Source organism: Labeo rohita, chromosome 7 (assembly GCF_022985175.1).
Source record: "Labeo rohita strain BAU-BD-2019 chromosome 7, IGBB_LRoh.1.0, whole genome shotgun sequence".
Classification (NCBI taxonomy): domain Eukaryota; kingdom Metazoa; phylum Chordata; class Actinopteri; order Cypriniformes; family Cyprinidae; genus Labeo; species Labeo rohita.
Window position 1 is genome coordinate 36,057,915 of NC_066875.1, and position 25,238 is coordinate 36,083,152.

Below are 25,238 nucleotides of genomic sequence, written 5' to 3' on the forward strand. Positions count from 1 at the left end.
GACATGAACATCTTGGATGACAAGGGGTGAGGACATTATCTGTCAATTTTTGTTCTGGAAGTGGATTTCTCCTTTAACACAGGAAATATGAAAACTGTTTTATTTAAACAATCTGAAATATGGAGTGTGTACTGTATATGATGTTAACTGTGACAAGATGATTGACCACTATACAGTGACAGGATGTCCTTCTACACTGCTACACACTCAAAAGTATGTACTTCACAAAAAGAGAACATACTTTTAGACCATAGCAGTCAGCAAATTCGGACGAAGCATATCTTTGACACCACAAATTTGAGGTCAGTACTCCACAAGTGTGTGGAACATTATTAAAACCGGCCTCAACGCTGGGTTTAAAAAGCCATTAACCAAGAGTTAAGCCCATAAGTGACACCATTTCAAAATCATCATGCGTACTGTGTTTTCGCAATGCTAGCATGTTGAATTTACTTTTCCTTTATAGTAACTGAGATTGTCGGTGATAGCAAAGAAGGGTGGTTAAACCACAAACTGATAATATCTTGAGGTGTGATGTCACTGGTTATTGTAAGAAACACTAGTGACACACATGAGTCAGTAGTACTGCATGCTGTGCTCTGGTCAAAGATCCTTCCTCTGTTTTTTGTTTTTTCACACCAACACACACAATTAGTCTGTCAGAAGTCCTCTCTGTCTTACTGTAGGGGATACATAACGTACCATGTCCATATCTAATTAATGGGGCTGCACGATTATGACAAAAATCATAATTGTCGATTATTCCCTTGAAACTGTAATTGCGATTATTAATTTAGATGATCACAATTTAAGTTTTGAATAGCTTTATACCAATGTTTAAAGCACTGCATGCCACCTTTTGATATATAGTTTGATATATAGTTTAAAAATGTAAAAATTAATCATTTATCATTTCATTTATTTTCTTTGTGCTAACAAAGTACAAAACTGTTTTCAAAGTGCTAGTGCTACTATGTATTTTTAAACTTTGTACAATGTTTCATACGTATATTTGTCCCTAAATCAAATGGACCTTTCACCTCAAAACAGCTATTAGTTTCAGGCCTATATAAATTATATGTGACAAGGTAAAATAAATAAAATAAAATAAAATAAAATAAAATAAACGCACACACAGACACGCACACCTCTTCACTTTCAATCCATGCAATCAGCATCATTTGTTCTCTGGTTGCCCGCTTCCCGAAAACAGCAAGCGAGACGCACAGGCTGCATTCCACGTAATCACCCAGGCTTTTACCAATACGGCCACAACGAAAAAGCCAGTCCAGGAAGGGAGCAGTCATAAGCTGGGCTCTCCAGCACAATAGCTTGTTTGTTGTTTTGGATTCTCTTTCACTCTGATTTTAAAGTACTTTTTAAGGGGAAAGAATGCATGTAAAAATGCATCTCGGCCTAGAAGCTTATCAGCCACATCAAACCCTTCCTAGCTATTTTAGACAGAAAAACAAAGCAGAGAGATGTGCCAGGCCATGACCGCAGTGCCCTATTAAGCACAACATCATAAAGTTAATGAACAAAAACTATGGAATCTGTCAACTAAGTCTTAACAAAAATTTCAACAACAGATGTTAAACAGCAGTTCACAAAGGCTTCAACGTTTACACCAATGATAACACCACATTTTGTTTACACTTTCCCTGGCAACTGAACAGAAGTTAATCTAACTGATGGCCTACATCTTGTCTGCATGTCCATATCACAGAATGGCTTTACCATGATTAGAGAAGGCGAATTAACTAGTGTGGCGCTCTGGGCTACTAGGCCTGATATGCCATTTCGATATGCACAGTCTCACCGTAATGCAGTCCCAAAGGACAAGCCCACACATGGACAACTGTCTGGATTGACCACCTGACACATTCCATGAATAGAAACATATCTTCTTTGTTCAATACCATTGAAATATAAGTATATACATACCACTGAAATACAAGACTCAAACAGAACTCACTAATTTTATATACCAATTTCAGACAACATTGATTTTTGCTGGATATTTAATTGTGCATGCTCATTTTATCTATTTTAAGTGAGTATTATATGACAGCAAAGGAAAAGTCCAATAATTTAAAAACACTAATAATTTATTAACAGATAAATGCCAAGTTCTGTCATGAAACTCTAGATGGCGCAAGCTGATGGGTCCTTAACGCAAACTGATGATATTCACAGCATTAAATTACATGTCACAAGCTGATTGGTTCATGTTACATACACAGCCAATGAGCTTGCTGCTTTACATTTAAATAATGGCTGGTTAGCATTCACTAGAGCATTTCGCAGCACGCTTTCAGAGTTCTTCTGAAACCCTCCACCTCCCTAGCTCCACCTGTATAGATCTGCTACGGGTTATTACATATGCTACTTGTGCAGCAGCAGTATGTTTTAAACAGTATTAAACGGTATCAACGTTTGTATTGGCAGTAGCAAGTTCCTGTACTTGCTTTGCAGTAGCAATAACCAACAGCAGCAGTGTAGCAGATCTATTCATGCATACCTAATATATACTACACATGTACAGAAATTCTTCCTGTGCACATTTTTTAAGCAAAACACAACAAACTATAAATTCTGTGCATACAGGTTTGATTAAAAAAAAAAAAAAAAAAACCTTGATATAGACTATACAGTGTATACACCATACAGTGAGGTTGGCATGTTGAAGGTTTTGGAATCTGAAAGGTCTTCGAGTTTTGTTCCTAATATGTGGAAAGTCAGGAGGGGGGGGTTGGTGGTCTTGGGAATGTAAGGAATGTCCATTGTTTTGGCATTGAGTCTCCTTTGTTCTTTCTTGTTCCTTAGCGCAGCGGGCAGGGTCTTACCGTGAGACTGCTTTTTCTAGAAGCTTCCTGAGTTTGCTGTCTCTGTCTTTCATAACTCTCCCGCACGGCCTCTCCAAACCACAAGATCGTAAACTCATAGAGTGAAGTGCAACTGGGGTTTCTCCCAGAGGGACCAGGCAACCTTTGATAGATGATGACTGAAGTGGCTCTCCACACTTTATTTCCTCATGAGAGCAGTGGTGCTTACAGTTTTAATATCAGCATTTGGCCAGTTGGCTTCTTACAGTAGATTACAACCGCTGGTTCCTGTAATGTGAATTGCACATGGCTTAATGTGTCATTTATTAACTTCTCTTTTTCTATTTAAACTCCACCAAAAATGCTGAGACATGGAAAATTGGTAATGATGAAATATAATATGCGTAATTTATCACATTCTTTCTTATCCCAATAGTGTGAACAATCTGGTACTTTCAAATTATTCTTGTCTGAGCAGCCCAACACGTACATGTAAATTTCTGACTTAACCAGAGGTCACTAAAGTGGTTTAAAGGGAATTTCGAAAATTCTACCATCGTTATTCCCCTTTATGTTGGTGCATTTCTTCTGTGGAACACAAAAGAAGTTGTATAAACAAGAAAAAGCATTCTTCAATATCTAAACTGTCCCTTTCAGAAACCTGAGTAATTATTTTTGCAATTCCCCAGGGTACTACTCAGAAATTACACACAATGCTGTTTGTATCACTAGATCATCCATGTATGGTTTTCTCTGGCAAATGGCGTAGAACCAACATGCCAATTCCTCAATAAATCCAGACAGATATGACAAAGCAAGACAGCAACACTTCCCTCCCTCACGTGGCTTTCCTGTAAAGACCTACCCTTCCTTTAAGTCTGAACATGTGTGTGTGAATCTAAATATCCTAAAACTATATGCTCCAAATATGGTCTGTGTTTCAGACTTGGCTTGACTCAGGGAGAAAATACGCATTTCAAAACAGTTCTTCCGCCCCTGACAATGGTTATTTGCTGTAAATAAACATTTCTGTCCCATGGTTCCCAGCCTAGCTCCTAAAGCTGCTATTACAGTCAGCATGTGTAACAGGAAGTGGGAGTAAGAACTAGGAGGAACCAGACATCCAGAAATTTCAGAAGCACACTGTTCTCTGTGGCAAGATGGGCACCACACCTTCAGATAGGGCACATCAGGTTTTGATAACCTCAATAGATCAACTGCAATTTTGTTCAGTGTGTATAATAAACACTTTCATTCTTATAGTATTTAGTATTGACAAGAACTAGACTGGTATGCAACTCAAAAGGTGAAGACACTATGTGTGCAATTAGAAGTTTGCTTCCAGGGAACAAAGTGCATGAAATCTGCATTCCAGACAGCTGCTGCTGAACAATAGAAAGTGTGTGTGCAGGAAAACAATACAGTGTGTCTCTGGACAAGCACACCACAAACATCCTTTAACTGTACAGAACACAGTCCCATTCACAAAGAGAAGCCAGGATGACACAACAGCTCTGTTGCAAAAACAGATACACACATACATATATGTAATTACTGGAAAATTAATATTTTTTGTCATTTAAAATGAATTTTTTACACCAGTTGTTCTCAACCAGGGTGTCGGGACCCACTAGGAGGACCCAGTAAGTCGTCTTATTAGAATTAAGTTAAAATCTTAAAGGGAACCCAAGGTATAAAGACTTGTATGGTGTAATATAACATTAATAATGTCTCTTACTGTCTTACTAATATGTAGTAGAAAAACCCCTGAAAGATTTACATTATTTAAAAAATTCATCGTTTGGTAAAATTTTTAAGACTATGGGGGCGCCATTACTTATTATATACTTGCGTATATACTGATAAGATGCCACATTGTGTGGCTTTTGGTTGGAATTTTCAGTCGAAGGGCAACAAGAGAAGCAATGCAAGCCTTCACTGCTTTCCTAGCGATAAGAAGAGAAGAAAAGAATGGGAAGATGCCTTTGGATGAATAAAACTTTCTAAAGACCCGTGGCTTTGTACTCTCCTCTTCAGCCCTGATGCCTTTAAGGCTTTTAGTAGACCACAGCTACTAAAAGAGCTTAAAAATGGCAGAGACACACTGACAGGATGTAAACATGCCGACGCTCGTCATGATGCCGCAGCCACTCAAGGATTTTCTCAGCACGGATTTCACCCAGTATCTCGGTGCATTTAGACTTCCTTTGAGAAAAAAAAAATTGATGGTACGGCATTTGATTTAAGCCTATGCTCATATCTATCGCCTCAGCTCTTTCAGCAGCTGTGGTCATCATGTCAGTATTTTATTTTCCGAGTTGTGTTGTGGTAACAAAAAATAGCAACAGGTAGCTTCAGTAGCTCACCGAGTGCAACCACTTCATGCCATCAAAATAATGGCGTCCCCCATAGTCCCAAATACGTATAAAACAATGTGGATTTTTTCAAGAACATAAATCTTTCATGGGTTTTCTACTACATATTTCAGTAAGAGACATCATTTCTGTTATATTAAGCTATTCAAGTCATAATACCCAGGGTTCCCTTTACTTAAAATGCTAAAGCACACACACAACTTTGATAGCACACGCACATCACGGAGACGTCTATTTGACGTCCACATTTACATTTGGAAGACGTATTTTTTTTTAGAGTGTCTGCTCATCTGCAATACGTCTATAGGACGTTTCCTATTAGATGTCAAATAGATGTCTATTAGATGTCTTTAAGACGTTTATGATTTAGAATGCATGTAAAACTGACATCTTACAGACATCTGTCAGATGTTTGTACACAGCATATACTTTCCAGATCAAGCAATCTTTAACAGACATCTTGCAGACGTACATGTGCTATCTGGGAAACTACTGTTTTGCAAAATATTTATGTATGCTGTGTATTTTTATGCTTATTAGAACACTGTGCTGTTAGATCAGATGTTTCCACCCTGCAATAACCCATTTCAGGTCAATTTCTAATGATTGACGGGGAGGTTGGCATTAAACACATACACACACACACACACACACAGACAAACATCTCTGTCTTGGTGCTAACTGAATAGTCATACATTCCTTGGCCTTGAAATGGAGGTGGAAATGAGCCCTGCGTGATGCATGTGACCTTTACTGACGTCCAAAGAAGAAGAACACACACACACACACACACACACACACACACACAAACACAAACACACTATTACAAAAAACTCACATTCACAGTCACACTTTAGTCCATATTTTCAGCTATAAATCAGCCATGAAGCATCTCTTTTTCAAACAAAACACAACCACAGAAAGGTGACACAATTCTTAACCTTCTTAGATGCTGAAAAAAGGTTAATTGCATGTTTTTTTCTAAAGGATAAAAGTGAGGAATGGTGATTATGAAAAGTTGGTAAAGCAATCTGAATGTTCTCATATAAATAATAAAACATGGTGGCAACTGTACTGGCCTTAAATGACACAGATGTGCCTATGTTAGATTGATTGCCAAGTATGAATAAACACGCATTCTAACAAAGCCAATGCATTAGTTTTATACAAAACCCGGCTGCATGCAAAAAGACAAAATATACAGCGAAAGTCTATCCAAACAGAACAGTCAAATCCGATGCCTTGAAGGCACAGTCCCACTGGTGTATCTAACATACACACAGAAGGATACAAACATATACACACACAAAGAGAGTAGCATGTGCTGCCTAGAAAACCACAGCAAGAGAGAAACCACAGGCAGGGTAATAACACTAAGACTGCAGCATTTCTGACTTTCCGCCAAATAAACGGATGTAAAAAGAAAAGGAATTTTTTCCATCTCTACACCCCTCTGCCTCGCTCCTCACTCCTGAACCTCTGACTTTGTGGCTAGCTTCTGCAGAGCTGGTGTTTGGATGGCTATTCTAAACCTGGAGGTTTAAAAGTTCAGATTTTTCTTCGACTAAAAGCATGTTTTCAGTCTGAGATTGTAATTACAAAATCTCATACCTTAAGTGCACTCACGTAGGTTATGTTTTGTAGGAAATCTCGTGAGAATTCTTGTGTTTTGAGAAGTTTTTGAGTGAGAGGTTGGAGAAAAATAAACAATATATTGAATTAGTTTATGTACTTCAGATAAGATAAATACAGAAGGTCAAGAGGTTAGAGGATGTCGAGAGATTGAGAATGATGGTAAAGATTCTAAAATGAGGTCACAGAAGTTATAGTGTGAGATTATAAAAGTGCTGCAGAAACTGTTGAACAGCTTCAGATTTTAGCCAATACTGAATGGCATATATTAAAAATTCTATAAAATGTAATCTAAAATATCACAAAATTAGACAGAATTGTCACAAAGGTTACAAAAAATGTTGAGGACAGAATATGATTTCATAAAACTTTCATAAAAGGCTACAGAATTAACCTATAGAGATTATAGAATGTTGAGAGTTTTTAAAATGCTAAACTTTTGAAAGCATATAGAATGAGGATATACAGGCTATATAATGTTAAGAAGCTACAGAATAAGGTTATAAAATGTTGAGAATTTTTAAAATGATAAACTTTTGACAGCATATAGAATAAGGTTATAAATGCTACATGTAGAATGAGGTTATACAGGCTATATATATATATATATATATATATATATATATATATATAGTTAGTGTAAAAAAGCTACACAATGAGGTTAAAGAAAAAGAGAGTTAATAATTATATACTTTTGAGTGCATATAGAATGAGTTTATATAGGCTACATATACAATGAGGTTATACAGGCTACATAATGTTAAAAAGGTAGAGAACGAGATTATAGAATGTTGAGGTTTAAAACTTTAAACTTCTGAAAGCATATAGAATGAGGTTATACAGGCTACATAATGTTAAGAAGCTACAGAATGAGGTTATAGAATGTTGAGAGTTATTAAAATTATAAACTTTTGAGAGCATATAGAATGAGGTTATACAGGCTATATAAATGTTAAGATGCTGCAGAATGAGGCTATAGAATGTTGAGAGTTTTTAAAATGATACACTTAAGAGCATATAGAACAAGGTTATACAGGCTACATAATGTTAAGAAGATGCAGAGGTTACAGAATGTTGAGTTTTTAAAATTACAAACTTGAGAGCATATAGAATAAGTTTATACAGGCTAAATACAGAATGAGGTTAAACAGACTACATAATGTTAAGAAGCTACAGAATGAGGTTATAGAATGTTGAGTTTTTATAATTATAAACTTTTGAAAGCATATAGAATGAGGTTATACAGGCTACATAATGATACGAAGCTACAGAATAAGGATATAGAATGGATTTTAAAATTATAAACTCTTGGAAGAATATATAATGAGAAGAGGCCATAGAATCATACTGAGATGTTAGGGTATGAGGTTTCAGGATATTTAAGATAGAAAATGAGGTTAATAAAAGCTATAGAATATTGAGACTTGGTTAAAAGAATGAAGAGATGAGACTGTGGGTTCATAGAGCAGGAAGAAGGGAGGACAGTATAAATAAGTGAGAGAGGAGAAAGAAGATGAAAGTGGGAGGTGTGTGGGACGTACACTCAGCTGTCTGGTAGCTGCTAACGCACCCGAGGCCTCAACACACTGGAATGTGCTGGACTCAGCCGACTGGACGTCCAGTCCAGACTCAACAACAACACACACAGCACCTCATTTACCCTGCACACATAAAGCTAGCAATAAAAGGTAAACATTTATCACAAACTGCATGTGAATGCATCAATAAAATTCTTCAAATGTTTGGAGTGCGCGCATGTGTCGGTTAGACGCCTCGTCTGCGCCTCTGCACACAGCCACAGTGAGGCACTATCACTTTGACCGTCCACATGCCTGGAAATGGGAAAAACCCCTGTGGTCAGACTAAACTGACCAACACTGACCTGGATACAGCTTAACCACTTTGATTTCTGACAGCTAGGAGTTATACTGATATCAGAAGACCTGATCCTAGATCAGGAAACTCTGAGTAAGTCAAACAGGGTGTGTCTGTCAATTTTGTCTGTCAGGGGTGACAAAACTCTCATGTCTGCCAAACTCTGCTGACGTCAACTTGCATCACGCCAGCTAAAATAAACAACAGACACATAATCAGAGGCTACTGGTGGATTTAACCACTGTGCAGATGCTCTCCCTCAGTGAAAGACTGTATATCCTGGTCACATCCTCTAGGTGGGATGTTTCAGAAATCAAAATGGTAGTTTCACTATAAATGTTCACATTAGTAAAATCTGGCAAGCAAAAAAGGCCTACTGTCAATAGTGTGGACATGTACAGTCTGAAGTCACTTTCAAACCAACGCAGCAAACTGAAGCCCACTATATGGAGAAAATCATGGAATGTTTTCATCGAAAACCTTAATTTCTTTTCCACTGAAGAAAGAAACGCATTAACATATTGGATGACATAGGGGTGAATAAATTGTCAGGAAATTTTAATTCAGGAGTGAACGAATCCTTTAAGTTCACGTATATGTGTTTTTTTTTTTACTGTGTCAAACTGGTAGTTTCACTATAAAGGTGCCATTAACTTTTGAGGGCAAAAAAATGTTTCCGTTGTTCACTGTCAATAGAGTAGCAATGTATGAAGCACACACAGAAGTTACTTTTAAACCAAACAAATTTCTTTTGGTTAAAGTGATCTTGCACTAAAAATTGAATCCGATATGAAGTCTTTAAAGTGAAATCTTTTGCCCTCATGCAAAATTCTTGATTGCATAGATTTCTACAACTTGAACTGTATATTTAACTGCACTTCAAGTCAGCATATGTGTGTGTGTGTCTGCGTACCTTCGGACGACGATTTTGAGCACCCTGTAAGAACCTTTGATGAGGATGAGAGCTTCTTGACGAGAGCCGTAGAGAGCAGAGCCGTTAATGTTCACCAGTTCATCCCCCACTCTCAACTTCTTACACTGAGCTGCCTTTCCTCCCTCTTCTATCTACAGGAGAGAGTGAGAGAAAGAGTTTAAGGTTAAATATTATATTTACATAAAGTATGTTATATATATATATATTCACACACCACAGAGGGAGAAAAACATTTGAGGTCTTCTGGAAAAAAAAAGCCCATATTATAACAGATTGTCTTCTTCTGTCAGAGGACTTGAAAGCTTAAATTAGAGAAGTGCACACACATTTGACAGAAATTACTTACAGATAAGCACGTTTACCCACACAGCCTTGTCTATTTTGTATGCAACCACTTCCTTTTTTAAAAACTTAGGACAGAGGGGTCAAAAGTCAAATATACATACAATGTATACAGCCATTCATCAAACACGCATACAGACACACAATACCCAGTTATTCCATTAGGGCCCCTTCTACATAAAATAGGACAAAGGGTCAGAGATCAGCTCCAAAGCCACGTATTTCCCATACACAAAATATTAACCCTAGCCAAAACATACACAATCACACTTTCACTCAGTCATGCACATATAAATCTCAGCTTACAACATAAACGCACACCTTTTATGTTTGGTGGACAACATACATTACAACAGAGTATCATATTCATTTTAGGTCTTACATTAGAGCCCATTTCTCTTTAAACAAATCCTACCATCAAAACACACAGCTAATGCCACAAAGCTTGTAACTGAAGTCACATTTCTCTTTTTAGAGGCTACCGTCATCATGAGAACCAGGGGATTCAAACTATAGGCCTTTAGGCCATATTTGTCCCCCAGAACTACATAACTATTATATATATATATATATATATATATAAATAAAAAAAAGTTATGCCCGATTTCCACAAGTTAATATGATTCTTGATATGATGTGAGTCTATAATATACTTTGGTTAAAAATTCTCAATGGTTGTGTAAAACAACACCCTTTTTACCTTGCCAAAATGAGGTCTGCAAAAATCATCTCATTCTAAAAGGTTGTTCCTTTAAATGCAAATGAGCTCTGCTTGCCCCGCCCCCCTCTTCTCTCTGTGGAGTGACGAGCCTGTTTACTGTAGCTGCATTTAGCCATGTTTAGCCGTTAAACTTCCTATCTACCACGTTACAAGGAAAGGCGATCACAAAGATTCATTAAAAAACCCTTATACTCACTTCTGCTGTAAGTGAAGCTGGATCACGAATGATTCGCACGAACACAGACGGATATATGTAGATCGGGAGCCGCATTTCCCTTCACAAACAAACGTAATCTACTGCATCTTCAGCGGTTCAGATGTCGGGAGTAAATGACGACCACTATGTTAATTATTACATCCAGCAACACAACACCTCAATCGCTCAATCTAACTTACATCTCTGCTCCGGCATCGAAACAATGGAGGTTACTGGACTGTGACAGCTGGTCTGAGGTAAGACGCTCATGTCAATCAACTATCGGCATCTGAGAATGGCTCGATTTGAAAAAGGGGATATTATTTTTTACAGATTAATTAAAAACCACTACATGGATTTTTATCATTAGATAAAAGTAGATTTGTACATTACACTGTCAACACACATTAATGTTCAAACAACATGTAAAAGTGAACTTTGCATCCAATGACCCCTTTAAACAGTGTAAACTGCTTGCAACGCCTAAGTAAGGGGTTTGATCCACAGGGTATGCATGAATGCAAATGTCACTTTTTAGATACAACTAACTGCCAAATGCATACATGTAAAAATAAATAAGAAATCTTTGTATCTCTGTTTTTACTGTAGCATGCAACGTGATGTAAAAATCAGGATATTTTTTTCTTTTTTTTGCAGCCGAACCAGTAAACATACTCAAGAGTAAACAAAAAAAAAAAAATGTGTTTGGATACACATGCAATCATTTTGCAACAAGTGAGCCCCTGTGTTTCAACAATGAAACCAAATCTTTGTAAAACATGTTCACACGCTTTACCATTTTGTTAGACTCATCCAATGCCAACTGCCGGCCTGCACTGTAAAGTAAACAGATGCACATGTGTTGTGTGTGAATGTGCGTATGCGGTGAGCATTGCAGGAATATTTGAGTGTGGTTTTTGAGGAGATCAAAAGACAGAACGTGTCCAGAGGGGCATAAAGGGAATATTCATGCGGCCGGAATAAAATGCTCGGTGGGGGACAGTGAGTGTCGGGATGTGGGTAGAGTTCATACTTCACAAAATATTCAGATTTTGTCTTATAAGCAGGTCCAGACCAAATCTGGAGAAGGTTCTGCATTGCCGTGCTGATCTTGGGGGAAAATTTGCAGATATCTGTGAAATGAATTTAGACGGGATAAAATGTTTAACAGACCTGAGAACACCCAGTAGCCGAATGCATAATCAAATCAGCCAACATATTTAATAACTCGAACACGTAAGACGAACTACGTAAAGGACGGACATTCCTATTCTGTGGAAACATGCAAAGCAGGTCAGGTGTTTACTTGTCAACTCAAGTGACCTGAAAGAGCAAACCCTTCAGAGAGAGACCAGAGATGTTTTTGAGACTCAGAAGTAGGGGTAGGGGTGTGAGATACTGGAAAAAAAAAACCTGATATCTTGATATTTTTTGTGATTTTTTTAATAACGATAATTAGCTAAGTTTGTGTGTTGGTACTTTGGCTGGTTTAGGCCTGCCATGGAGAAATATGACACTAAAACCGCCAGTAGGTGGCAGCAAGTCCCTGCCTCAATGAGTGATCATTTAAACCATTTATTTAAACAATTAATTCAAAATGACCAATTCATTTAGAAACGAAGCAAGCGACTGTCTTTATTTCCCTGTCCAAATACCTACTTGGATCGTTTATAACCGCATTTGGGATCGTCTGAAGCCACATTTAAACTGCATTTCGGAAGTTCAAACTTGGGGCACCATATCAGTCCATTATATGAAGAAAAATCCTGAAACATTTTCCTCAAAAAAAACAATTTCTTTACGACTGAAGAAAGAAAGACATGAACATCTTGGATGACAAGGGGGTGAGTACATTCACATTTACACATCCGTAAATTGTTGTTTTGGAAGTGGACTTCTCCTTTAACTAGAAGCACCACAAATAAAATAGTGTCATCTGTTATAAGGACTACTGAAAAGACATTCAGAAGTTTAAGTATTGAAAATAAAAACAAAGCTCTGAAAACACTTGCATTTTTGCAACAATGCAATTTTTGCAATTTTGCAAGTGTGTCCCATCAGGTAATGACAAGGTCTACACACACTTGTGGTCTTCAAGCTCACTTGAACACTTGGGTCAAATGCAGGAAAGTCATCATATAAGTAGTCAAGTGGTCAAGTGCAAAAACCACAAGTGTAGGTATTTGGACAAGGCATATGAATTGATCGTTGAATCACTGTCTCAAATGTTTTGCTCAAAATGAGATTAATTTAGGAATGAAACACCGCAGTGTTGCTCTGACGGCTTTGTTTGGAATAATTTTCGTTGCCAAAACAGAAAAAAAAAAAAAAAAAAAACAGACAATACTGTCTAAAAATGTAACTCACCAATGTAAACTTCTTGTTTGTTGAACTATTGTATTAAATCAAAACATTTGGGATCACACAGCAATGACTAGAAAAATGACATTCTTGCTTGTGTGATATTACTTAAAGGGATAGTTTAGTAAAAAATGAAAATTCTGTCATTAATTACCTTCATGTTGTTCCAAACCCGTAAGACCTTCATTCATCTTCGGAATATAAATTAAGATAAAAAAATATTTTTGATTAAATCTGAGAGCTTTCTGACCCTGCATAGACAGCAACGCAACTGATACGTTCTAGGCCCAGAAAGGTAGCAAGGACATCGTTAAAATAGTCATTTGACATCAGTGGTTGATGAACAATGGTCTTACAGGTTTGGAACGAGATGAGGGTGATTAATTCATGACAATTTTCATTTTTGGGTGAACTAACCCTTTAACTATGTCATATCATAAATATATACAGTATATTAAAAACCCATATAACCCAGAGGAATATATTTAGCTTTTATTTACTTGAAATATTTTTATTTACTCTATATTCTAATACGGCTTCATCACACAGTGAATGCTTTTGGACTCTCAGGACATGTTTTTGTTGGTTTTTTGCCAGTACTCGATAATATCAGCTCACACACTGTTAAAACAACAATTACAATATACTTGTAGACGATAATTATCACACACTCCTAAGAGGGACATTTTTTAAAAATAAAAATCATCCCAAGGACTAAAAAAGCTTCACATATATCTGCATGACTGAATTACTCTTTGAGAGACTCAAAACAGGGGTTCCAGATAAGACCTCATAAATAAGTTAAAGCAAATGTCTTTTTGATTCCACTTTATGATATTTTCAGCTTGACCTTCTGGGAGGAAAAAAAAAAGAAATGATCAACATAGTAACATGACTCAGAGATGCTGACTAAATGACTGTCTAGTTCTTCAGTGAACGAGGCCTGCAGTCTTTCTCCTATATTCTGCTGGTTTAAGATGCAGAATAGCTGGTTGCATGTAATGGAAACATTATTCAGATGTATGGTCACAATTACAGCCTCGCTGAGGACATTGCTCTTTCTCGCTCCGTCCCTCCTTTCCATCTGCTCCAAACAGACTGTTTCCACGGGATACTATAATCAACATCCTCAAAGCCCTTCAGCCTGGACCACAGGGGCTTCATCTCAATTCTGAGAGGTTGCATGTGTTTGTTTGTAACACAGATGACACTTGCTGAACAATTCTTTTTCCACTGGTTGGGTGTTCCGTCTCGGAGACCTGAATTTGTGCTCTAAATCTAATAAACCTTCTGTGCGAGTCTAAATGAAACTGGTCTACAGTATGTTCTCCAGGTGCATTGGTGCAGGAGAGAAGTGATGTAGCCTGACCTTCCATTAGTTCATTAAACTCAAAACAAACACAGTCTTTTTCCACCCTAAAATCCAGTCTGCTGCACATACTCCACTGGAAAAAGCCCGGTAACCCTCATAGCAGGTATGTTTTATGGCAGGATATGTAACATTGTTGCACAAAGGGAACAAATTCGAATAGTTGGCAGACATACCCGAGTGCCTCCTTGGCAATAAAACAAACTCACACGCACCAGTCTTACCTCATAAGCTGCTCAGAACTTCCACAACTCCCTGCGAGGAAGACCGGGCAACCAAAATAGAATTATAGGGAAGAAGATAAAAGAGCGTTTACCTGCTGTCCTCCACTAAATCTGTTTAACGGGTACCCAGGGCCATGAGGTAATGGCATTTTATCCGTGAAGTTCGCTGTCAGATCTCGTTGGATTATTTAGAAGAACTGTTGGCGCACCACATGGACCTCTCTGAACCTCTATTCCTCGCTCTCTCCCTCGCTTCTTCCTGTATGCCCACCCAGTAGTCTCACTCTCCCACTCGTTCTTTCTTTTCCCTTGAGCTCATGTTCTCCTTCGAGGCTTGATAAAAATAAATGCAACCACACCTATATTCCATCAGACCCATGCGTGTGTGTGTGTTTTTGTACGTGTGCATGAGTGCTTGTTTGGCTTGGGCATGGGCACCGACTTGCTCCCTGGTGATCGTGAAATAAAGTTCACAAAGGAACCTTTATGGAAGGTTGAACAGTCCTACGTGACAAATCCCTTTCGGTTTCCCCATTCCTTTAATCTCCCTCAGGAGTGACCACTCCTTACATGCCATGCGAAGAATAAGAATTTCCGTACCCATTCTTCAAACGTGACCTGGAATACAGTCGAGGAGGTGAATGTTAGGGGAACTTTCTGTGTTTATAAAACACCCGAGATGAGTAGTGAGGGTAGAGACTACAGCAAACAAACGGCACCACTGTGACTACTTTCCAGTCACTCCTTTTCAAGATAAAATACGGTCTGAGTTTTAGCTAAAGGAGGCGAGAAACGCCTTAAATTACAAGAGAAGCATTCGAAAATTATAAGTCCCATGTTGGGAATAGTTTTAATACAATAACGGCTTTGAGAGGCTATTCCTAGTTATGCTGTCAGTGTACCGAAAAATGCATTTGCACTCCCAGGCTCAGAGACCACAGGAGGGAGGGGTGTCTGTTTGTGTCGGACAGCGATGAAGCAAGCTAGTCTTCACCTCTCCCTGTTCAATATGATTGCTAAATACAGCACAAAGGATGTGTGGGCTGACCCAGAATTACATACTGCATAGAGTCCAGTATTAAATTAGAAAACAACCCAAAAGTCCTGAGTCACTACATAGTTCACCAAAAGTCTGATAGGTAGTTGACAAGGCATTGCTAATCACTTGTTAAGGTTTCCAGAGTAGGCATGGGCCGATTACCATTCTTTAATGTGCAAGACTATTGGTGAGACCTCTGCTATAGGGAAATAACAAGACGAAAAACAACGTGCAGTAAATGCTAAAACTGTTTGCACTATAAACCAGTGTGTTCATAATTAAGATAATACATTACAATAATATGGTAATACACCCGGATTTGCAGTTTCAAGCAGCAAAACTAGCAGTTTCGTACAGCTAAGCATAGCTGGACACAGATGAGACCTGAAGATACACATAAAATTCACAAATGGCTGCTCCCGCTCTTAAGGGAAAAATATGATAGATACCATATAGTGTTGTCACAATACCAAAATTTGGACTTTGATACGATACCTGACTAAAATATCACAATACTACTACTGAACCGATACTACGAAAAAAACAACAACAGTAGAACAACAAGAAAAGTAATTAAATAATAGATGATCCAAATGGAGATCATAGTTATTTTATCTATTAAAACAAAGCATTTCATCTCCCCTTAAAAAATAAATAAATAAAGAAAGAATAATAATAATAATAACAACATGCCAGTGCCACTACATTATTATGGTGAACAACTACCGAGTCTACAGTTATGTAGAGATCTTTGTTATATTGGTATGTTAGCTTAAAGGATAAAGCTAAATCTTTTTCATGATATAGTAATTTCATTTCACAACAACATTTATGATTAATAATAAGAACCTAGATGCAAATAACAAATTAAAGGGCAACTACAATAAAAAAAAGACACAAATGAAATAAAGAGGGCCTTAAAATCTATGAAATCTGTTTTATTTTTTCCTAAATTCCATTTTAATTTTTCTTGACTCTATTTTAATGGTTACATTAAAAATATTTATATTTATCAAAAAGCATGTCTAATTAATTGAAGTCATTACATTTTCAGGATTTAACAGCAATTTATTTTTATTTTTTTACAAATGATTTTTAACGTTTTTAAGGCCATATGAAATATGTTTTTCACAAATTCAGTTTTTTGTGAATGTCTATTTTACATTAATTTTCTGGATTCATTTTACTTGTTTCATTACATTTTAATAAACAAAAGCATGTCTAATGAATTTATAAATGGCAATTAGATTTGATAAATTAATTTATTATATGCTATTTACCTTTTTTTTTCAGAAAAGTTGTGTATTTACAATTTTCTGGTAAATAAATTCTGGTAAATATTCCTTAAACATTGTTTTAATATTATTTTTATTAGTAGTAGTACTACTACTATCTTTACATTAAGTAATGTATTAATATATTTCTGACTGTCAAGTTAAACTGAACTTTTATTTCGACGGGTTGCTGTGATGACCTTTAGGGTCTTCATTATATGACGATAGTTTTCCGCATAAGAAACGGTACAGTGCTCCTGAAGTGACTCTCAGAGCAGCTCTAGAGATTATGTTCATGTGTTCATGTACTCATATTGAGGCGGCAGAGGCTGAAAACACCGCGAGCGTCACACGTTTGTGTGTAGTAAACAACTGCGCGTCTGCGCCATTCACTAACAGAAATACGGCTCTTATTAAAATGCATTCTTAAAATACCAGTACTAGTAAAATGCTGAATCATACCGTTTTTAAAAGCAGGGTATCGCGATACGTTTTAAGTATCGGTACCGGCAACACTAATACCATGATTTGAAAATTCCACGGTTTCAAAACAACTACATTTTGAAATATTGAAATAGTGAAAAGGGTTTATATGAATGTATCACTGAGGGGAACTGACTTTAAAAAAAAAAAAGTTTACGTGGCGTTCTTTTATTTGCCTATGTATGATGCATTTAAAGTAGCTTTCATAAGCATGGCCCTGCTTTGTTTACTGTGGTAACCAAAGAAACGGAATATCACTGTTATTCCATAAGTGCCACCTGCTGGCAGAGACTGAGTTTGCGTTTTTCAGTCTGCTGTTTTTCCCTAAAGCTTTTATTTGTATATATTAATTGTAAATATTAATAATAATTAAATAATTTTTGAACGAACAAATAATATTTGAACTTTAGTTAGGTAGGCTTAGGCGTGATATCAAAATTGGCATAAGCGCCATCTGCTGTCAGTGAATTTACATTGTCATTTAGCTTGTCTGCTGTTTTGGTTTTGTTGAGGCTTGTTTATATATAACATACTAGCAGAATTTCACAAAGCTAGTCAGACTCAGAACATTTTTTTAAAGATCTATTTTTTGCTTTTATTGTGACAGGACAGATCAGAACTGACATTAAGTGAAGCGGAAGAGTGAGGGGGAAGTTGTGATCGGGAAAGGTCTTCGAGTTGGGATTTGAACACAGGACGCCCAGAGCGCAACTGCGTTGTATGTTGGTGCGCTGCTCGTCGGCCATCGGCACAGACAGACTCCTAACATTTTGCTTCAAACTGGGTTATTATTAAATTACACAATCTAATTATATATATGAAATTATATATACACAATAAAAACACATTTTTGTAGGAGTACGGTAATTAAAAGATAAACTAAAATAAAAACACTGCAATTACAGATTTAGGTTAAATTAACATGTCAGTCTTTATTTTTCTTCTTTTGAGGGAAGCAGTAGCTCTAGTCACAAATCAACCATCCACATCAAAAACTGCAGGTCAGCCTACAATTCAACATTTGAGAAACAAATCAAAGAAAAAAGAAACAAAAACTGCCGTTCTAAACATTCTGTATGTTGCTTAAAAATATACTGTGACCAGTTTTTTTACCCAGACATTTAATAATAACACATTTTAGAGTAATCACAATAGCGTAATATTTTTGTTTATCATACGGTCAATATCTCATATTACCAGCTCATGCCTACTTCAGAATGGTTTTAATGCATTCTTTCAGGTGGTTGCTAACTGGCCGAAGTCAAAATGTAACCAACAAGTCTCTATATTTTGTTTTTTCAGCCAATTTTATTTTCAACCAGCCAGGCATGTCCACTGGCACGTCCAACAAGAAGTAAAATAAATTTCAGCATTAAAGTCACAATATAATGGAAGTAATGACAGATCATTTGTGCTGTACTGTGACCTACATCTGAGTAAAACAAATTATCAGGGGAAAAAAAATGTGGGAGGAGACTTGATACCATCCATTGTTTTTTGATTGGATGGAGGCAGATCTTTGTAAGAAACCGGCAGTGCTAACTCTGACATACATCACCAAAACATCAACGGATGAATCGTTCACAATAAAGAAACTAATATGCATTTAGAAAATAGAAAAGGTGAATTTCCACTGTATGCTGACTTTAATCTTTCCAGAATAATAAATATATATTTCCCACTATCATATAGACACCCACTGCTTGTCATTTCATCGTTTAATATATTAACTTGCATAATGCATGCACAAATCATGCAATAGACTCGTGTTCTTGGTTACATTCGTAAACAAATCAAAAGGTTTACCTGCATCAATACTTCAGGGATCACATCAGTTCTTGTATTCATCATGTTAATCAGAGTATGACTGTGAAAACCGATCTGCAGCGAGTAGAGAGTCTATACGGACCGTGGGCCTCTGCAGCAGTGAAGAAAGGGCTCCCTGTCTCCCAGTCCCAGCAGCGGCCCTGGCGGCATGAGGTCACCCCCTCTATCGCTCTATAAATAACAGGGCGTCGCTCTTTGCCAGTCTGGCTCACTGCCCGCCATTGTGCCACAGCTGGCTAGAAGAGCAGTCCGTCTGAGCTGCCTAGAGACCAGAAGGCTCTTACCAAGCATTGCCAATCCCACAACAAGGAAAGGAACATGGGAAACACAGTTGCCCGTTTTATAGGAAACACTTGTATGCTGGCTACAAAGAGAGAGAGAGTGAGCGCAAGAGAGATGTAACAGAGTGCAGAACGGTCTTATCAAGCTGTATTTTATGACATTATGTTCCAAAAAAGTGGAATACGTATTTCACATTGACTGACGCTAATTTGGGAGGGTTCAGCCTTTGAATAAACTAATTTGTATTGGAACCTGTCATAACATTTTTCACAAGACCTACAATGTATGTTTGGACGTCGCCGTTTTTCAGCAGTAATTCTTCAACTTTTTCCAGTGGGACCTTTAGAGGAGGAGGACTGTCCAAGAACATTACTTTTAAACAAGTGCTGCTTTATCAACGCCTGTAATGGTTTCCCCAGTCAGAAAGCCACGAACAAAGAGCAGCCAGAGGTGCGCAGCCCAGAAGCAGCCCTAGAGTATAATGCTGACCTGTATCCATATGACAGAGACACTGTACTTGGTTTTTTTTTTGTTTTTTTTTACCATATATCCTGTGCCAAAAATATATAATATATATAACTCTAACTCAACAGCTGATTTGAAACAATGAAGAGTCTCTGAACCCCCCGGGGAAAGGATGCGCCGATTTGAAACACAGCCTTGGAAAAATAGAAAGAAAGGTGTGAGATAATGGGGAAGTGTGAGAGACGAAGACATCCTAGGCAGGTCTAGGAAGTGTGGGGAACATGGGTTTTGGCTCTATTTTGCTCTACACTTATCCTGACGGAAAAAACAACAAACATCACAGCAACTGGAGCGAGGAAAGAGTTGAAAATAATTGAATTGAGTAGGGCAGCGAAAGGTCTATATTCCTAGTTCAGTTTTAAAAAAGCCAAAGGGGAATGTTGACCAAAATATGTACATGTAGGTGTCTATAAGTTAAGACTTTGGCAATGCACTTTCCAATAACATCAGAGCTGGAATAAACACTTATCCTAAGCTATTATAGCATGAAGGAAAAACTAAGACCTCAGGAAAACCAAAAACATGCCATGTATTTATCATTAGGCATATTGTCTTGCATGAAACATAATAGGTTTCCCAACTGGCTCACTGCATAGCAATTTGTTCCCCAGCAAGTGTTTATACATATTCAATGTGAAAATTAATACCAAATGCCAAAATCTTGAGGGGAATGCAATTCAGAACATCCATTCAAAAAACACAAACATACCCTGACGCACATACAGTATATACACACACACACAGAGGCAGCTATCCCAGGCTTTGCTTTCATTCCACAGCAATCAAAAGCAGAGTCAGTGGGTCACTCGGGAAACCCCATAGTGCCCAGAATCCTCCAGAGGCCTCCACAAGACGAGGCCTAACAGCTGCCATTCCTACCCAAATCCTCTTCAAGTAACTTCCCCTCTCATTCCAGGAATCTTAAAGGAATTTGCCTTGCTGGTACGTTTCCTCAAGCCATCGGAAGACCTTTCATACATGATTGTAGGTTGATGTGCTTTACAAAGTCAGAATTCTAGGAAAAAGAAACTAAAAGGAAAAAGAAGGGGAAAAAATCCCTATACAGTGATTAGAAGTGCTTTTTCACAACAGTTTCACATTTCGAGTTTCAAATGTAAAAATCTAACAATTTCCCCATTTCCCCATTTTTACTTATAAAACACATTTTATATTTATTTATATTTCACAGTAAAAGTATGTGCATGTATATATGTGCGTTTGAACATATATACTTTTTTTAATATAAACACAATTTTTTAACTACATATTTTTTTGTTACAATTACTAAAAAAGTTTTTACAGTGCATGATGTGATAAATGTGGGTGAAAACTAGTTAAAGACCATTAACAACAAGGCTGAAAAAACAGCTAATATTTGGGCATTTTGAAATAATGGACAGTGCAGATGAACAAAATTCCTCATTGTCAAAAGATTTCTTTTTTTCAGATATCTTTTGCGAATTTTAAAAGAATATTTTGTAATTTAAACATATTTATGTACAGTTGAGGTCAAAAGTTTATATACACCTTGTAGAATCTGCAAAATGTTAATTATTTTACCAAAATTAGAGGGATTATACAAAATGCATGTTATTTTTTATTTAATACTGACCTGAATAAGTTATTTCACATAAAAGACATGCATATAGTCCACAAATGAAAATAATAGTTGAATTTGATTCTTAATACTGTAATGTAACCTGAATGATCCACAGCTGTTTTTTTGTTTGTTTGTTTGTTTAGTGATAGTTGTTCATGAGTCCCTTGTTTGTCCTGAACAGTTAAACTGCCCACTGTTCTTCAGAAAAATCCTTTAGGTCTCACAAATTCTTTGGTTTTTCAGCATTTTTGTGTATTTGAACTCTTTCCAATAATGACTGTATGATTTTGAGATCCATCTTTTCACACTGAGGACAACTGAGGGACTCATATGCAACTATTACAGAAGGTTCAAACACTCACTGATGCTCCAGAAAGAAAAACGATGCATTAGGAGCTGGGGGTGAAAACTTTTGAACAGAATGAAGACGTGTACACTTTTCTTATTTTGCCTAAATATATTTTTTTCTATTAATACGGCCCTTCAGAAGCTACTTGCATGTTTCGCAGAAGATAAAATAAGTTAAATTTACCCTGATCTTCAAATTCAAAAAGTTTTTACCCCCCAGCTCTTAATGCATTGTCTTTCCTTCTGAAGCATCAACGAGTGTTTGAACCTTCTGTGAGAGTTGGATATGAGTCCCTCAGTTGTTCACAGTGTGAAAAGATTTTTCTGAAGAACAGCAGGCACTTTACCTGTTCAGAACAAACGAGGGACTCATGAACAACTATCACTGAACAAAAAAAAAAAAGATACAGCTGTGGATTATTTTGTTAGCAACAAAAAAATTTCTTTACACGTCTTTAATGTGAAATATCTTATTCAGGTCAGTACTAAATAAAAAAAATAACACATTTTGTAGGATCCCTTATTTTGCTAAAATATTTTGCAGATTCTGCAAGGTGTATGTAAACTTTTGACATCAACTGTATGTCCCATTTGCCATGATAAACTTAAAATTTGACATTTTGTTAACTTCTTAAGTTATTTTGCTGTTCATCAGCTTTGACTTGCATATTATCTTCTCATTGATGGAGGCATTTGAGCTACACAACAGGGACTGATGAGCATTTGTATTCAAAGCTCTGTAAGCTGGTGGTCAGTGAATGCATTCAAGCACCCAGGCTTGTGCTGCAGTCTTCCACCGCTCATAAAAGAGAGAAGAATGAGGTTGTGAGCCCTGAATAACCCCCTCCTCTGCAGCACTGCCTTTGTATACCGTTGAACAAGGATTTGAGCCTGCACTCAACAACACAACCCAACTTACTGACTGACTGGCTGACTGACAGATGTATTATCCCCACTGCACTTTCCTTTATCTATCCCCCCACACAGACAAACTTGGTTTATCTGGAGTTAAGAAAACACCTCAGCGTTACAGCAAAGCAGAAACAAAGCTCCCCCGCTAAGAACAAAGTGCTTATCAGAATGTTTTCCTTCAGTAACTGAGGTCACCGGTGCAGGCTGGGACACCTCTGTCCTTGAGCCGCCCTGATCTCATACACAGGGAGGAGATGGGAGTGAAGGATCTGAAGCGCAGGAAGGGGAGATTGTGCTTTAAGTAAGAGTTAAGCCCTTGGGAATGCAGGCGAAACCTGGAAAAGTGACATACTTGGATGCATTCAAGGTCAGAGTGGGTGAGAAGATCGCTGCTGGCTTTTAGCTCCTTCATTTATGAGGAGAGACAGAAGAGTGGGGGTGGAGGGAGAAAGAGAGAGAGAGGCCGAGAGAGAAAAGGTGGGTGAGACAGCGTGAGTGAGAGGGTGACAAAGGCTTCATTCAAGGCTCAGGGCTGGGGAAAATGAGAGAGCGCTACCTCAGTGTGCTGAGCTACGGCTGCAGCCCGACTGAGTCTAAAGTTCCATTGTGCTCCGAGACTTTTAAAGGTGTGACACACAGCCATGGGTCACCACTGCAACTGAATCAACAGCCAATGACCTATATTCACAAGAGAGGCTTTGGTGAAGGCAACCTCAGGAACAAATTAGATATGAAAGAAATATTAGCCAACAATTAACAATTAAGCAGATGTGCAAATAAATGTAGGCTAAGTCAAATGAAGAATCATTCAGTGTGTGTTCTGTTTCAAGGAGACTCACAAGGAAAAAATGCCTTTCTGATAGAGAAACATTTTATCACATTCCTCAATTTGTTTGCCTTCTAAGGTCTTAACCACCAAATGCTGTTTGCATGGACTTTTTTTCTCAAACCGTTAAACCAGCCAAAACTGAGTGGGGGACATGGCCTGATCATTGAAACAAGACCACAACAACACCTAATCCGAAAGTCAAAACACAAACTAAATGTTAAACATTCACTAAACAGCACTGCAAAGAGCACATCATTACTCTGGCTGCACGATTACAATTACAACAGTCATGGATTCAAAATGTCCTAATTAACAATGCCCTAGCTGAACAAATTGCACACCTAACATGTGAATCACTACACTTAGTGTTTCCAAGAAAAGGTTTAAAGGGATAGTTCTTCCAAAAATGGAAAGGTCAGAAAAAAAAACATTAAGTCTCCGTAATGAAACTTGAGAGCTTTCTTGTTGTAGCTTCTGCCATATGCACATCACCTTGACATAGTCACGATTGATAAGCTACTATAATGTAGAAATTTTAATTTTCCGTAAAGCTGCTTTGCAAAGATTTGTGTCGTGAAACACGCTATACAAATAAACTTGAATTGAATTGAACAGTACTTTATGTACATTCATATATGTGACCCTGGACCACAAAACCAGTCATAAGTAGCACAGGTATATTTGTAGCCAACAACACTGTATGGGTCAAAATGATACATTTTCCTTTTAAGCCAAAAATCATTAGGATATTAAGGAAAGATCATATTCCATGAAGGCATTTTGTAAATTTCTTACTGTAAATATATTACAACTTTTCGATTAGTAATCTGCATTGCTAAGAGCTCCATTTGGACAACTTTAAAGGCGATTTTCTCTTTATCTTGATTTTCTGCACTCTCAGATTCCAGATTCACAAATAGTTGTATCTCGGCCAAATATTGTCCAAACTATACATCAATGGAAAGCTTATTTCTTCAGCTTTCAGCTGAATAAATTATCCATAAAATCCCAATTTCAAAAAATTGGCCATTATGACTGGTTTTGTGGTCCAGGGTCACATATGGCACATTGCAATCAGTCATGAGATAAAAACCAGATATTGAATATTACAATAGTGATGAAAACTGAATACAGAGCATATGGTTTCAGGAGACTTGGAAGAAGGGAACAAGATTTTATCATGCTTTTTAGATATTTTTGGAGCTCATCACTCTAGTTCCCCATTCACTTACATGGTACATAAAGTGTTACTGTTAACTAAAACT

The 25,238-nt window shown here is 37.3% G+C and overlaps 1 protein-coding gene across 4 annotated transcripts in view; it reads right to left on the reverse strand.

The window, feature by feature from the left end:
- shroom4 (shroom family member 4) overlaps positions 1-25,238 on the reverse strand; it is a 50,781-nt gene that overhangs the window by 19,017 nt on the left and 6,526 nt on the right. For 2 of the 4 annotated variants that reach the window (XM_051115025.1, XM_051115024.1), the window contains exon 2: positions 9,621-9,772. In XM_051115025.1, the coding sequence (XP_050970982.1) occupies positions 9,621-9,772 (152 nt within the window). Of the gene's footprint in view, positions 1-9,620; positions 9,773-14,946; positions 15,257-19,456; positions 19,517-25,238 lie in introns of those variants that run through there. The other 2 variants (XM_051115027.1, XM_051115026.1) reach the window with 2 other exon arrangements.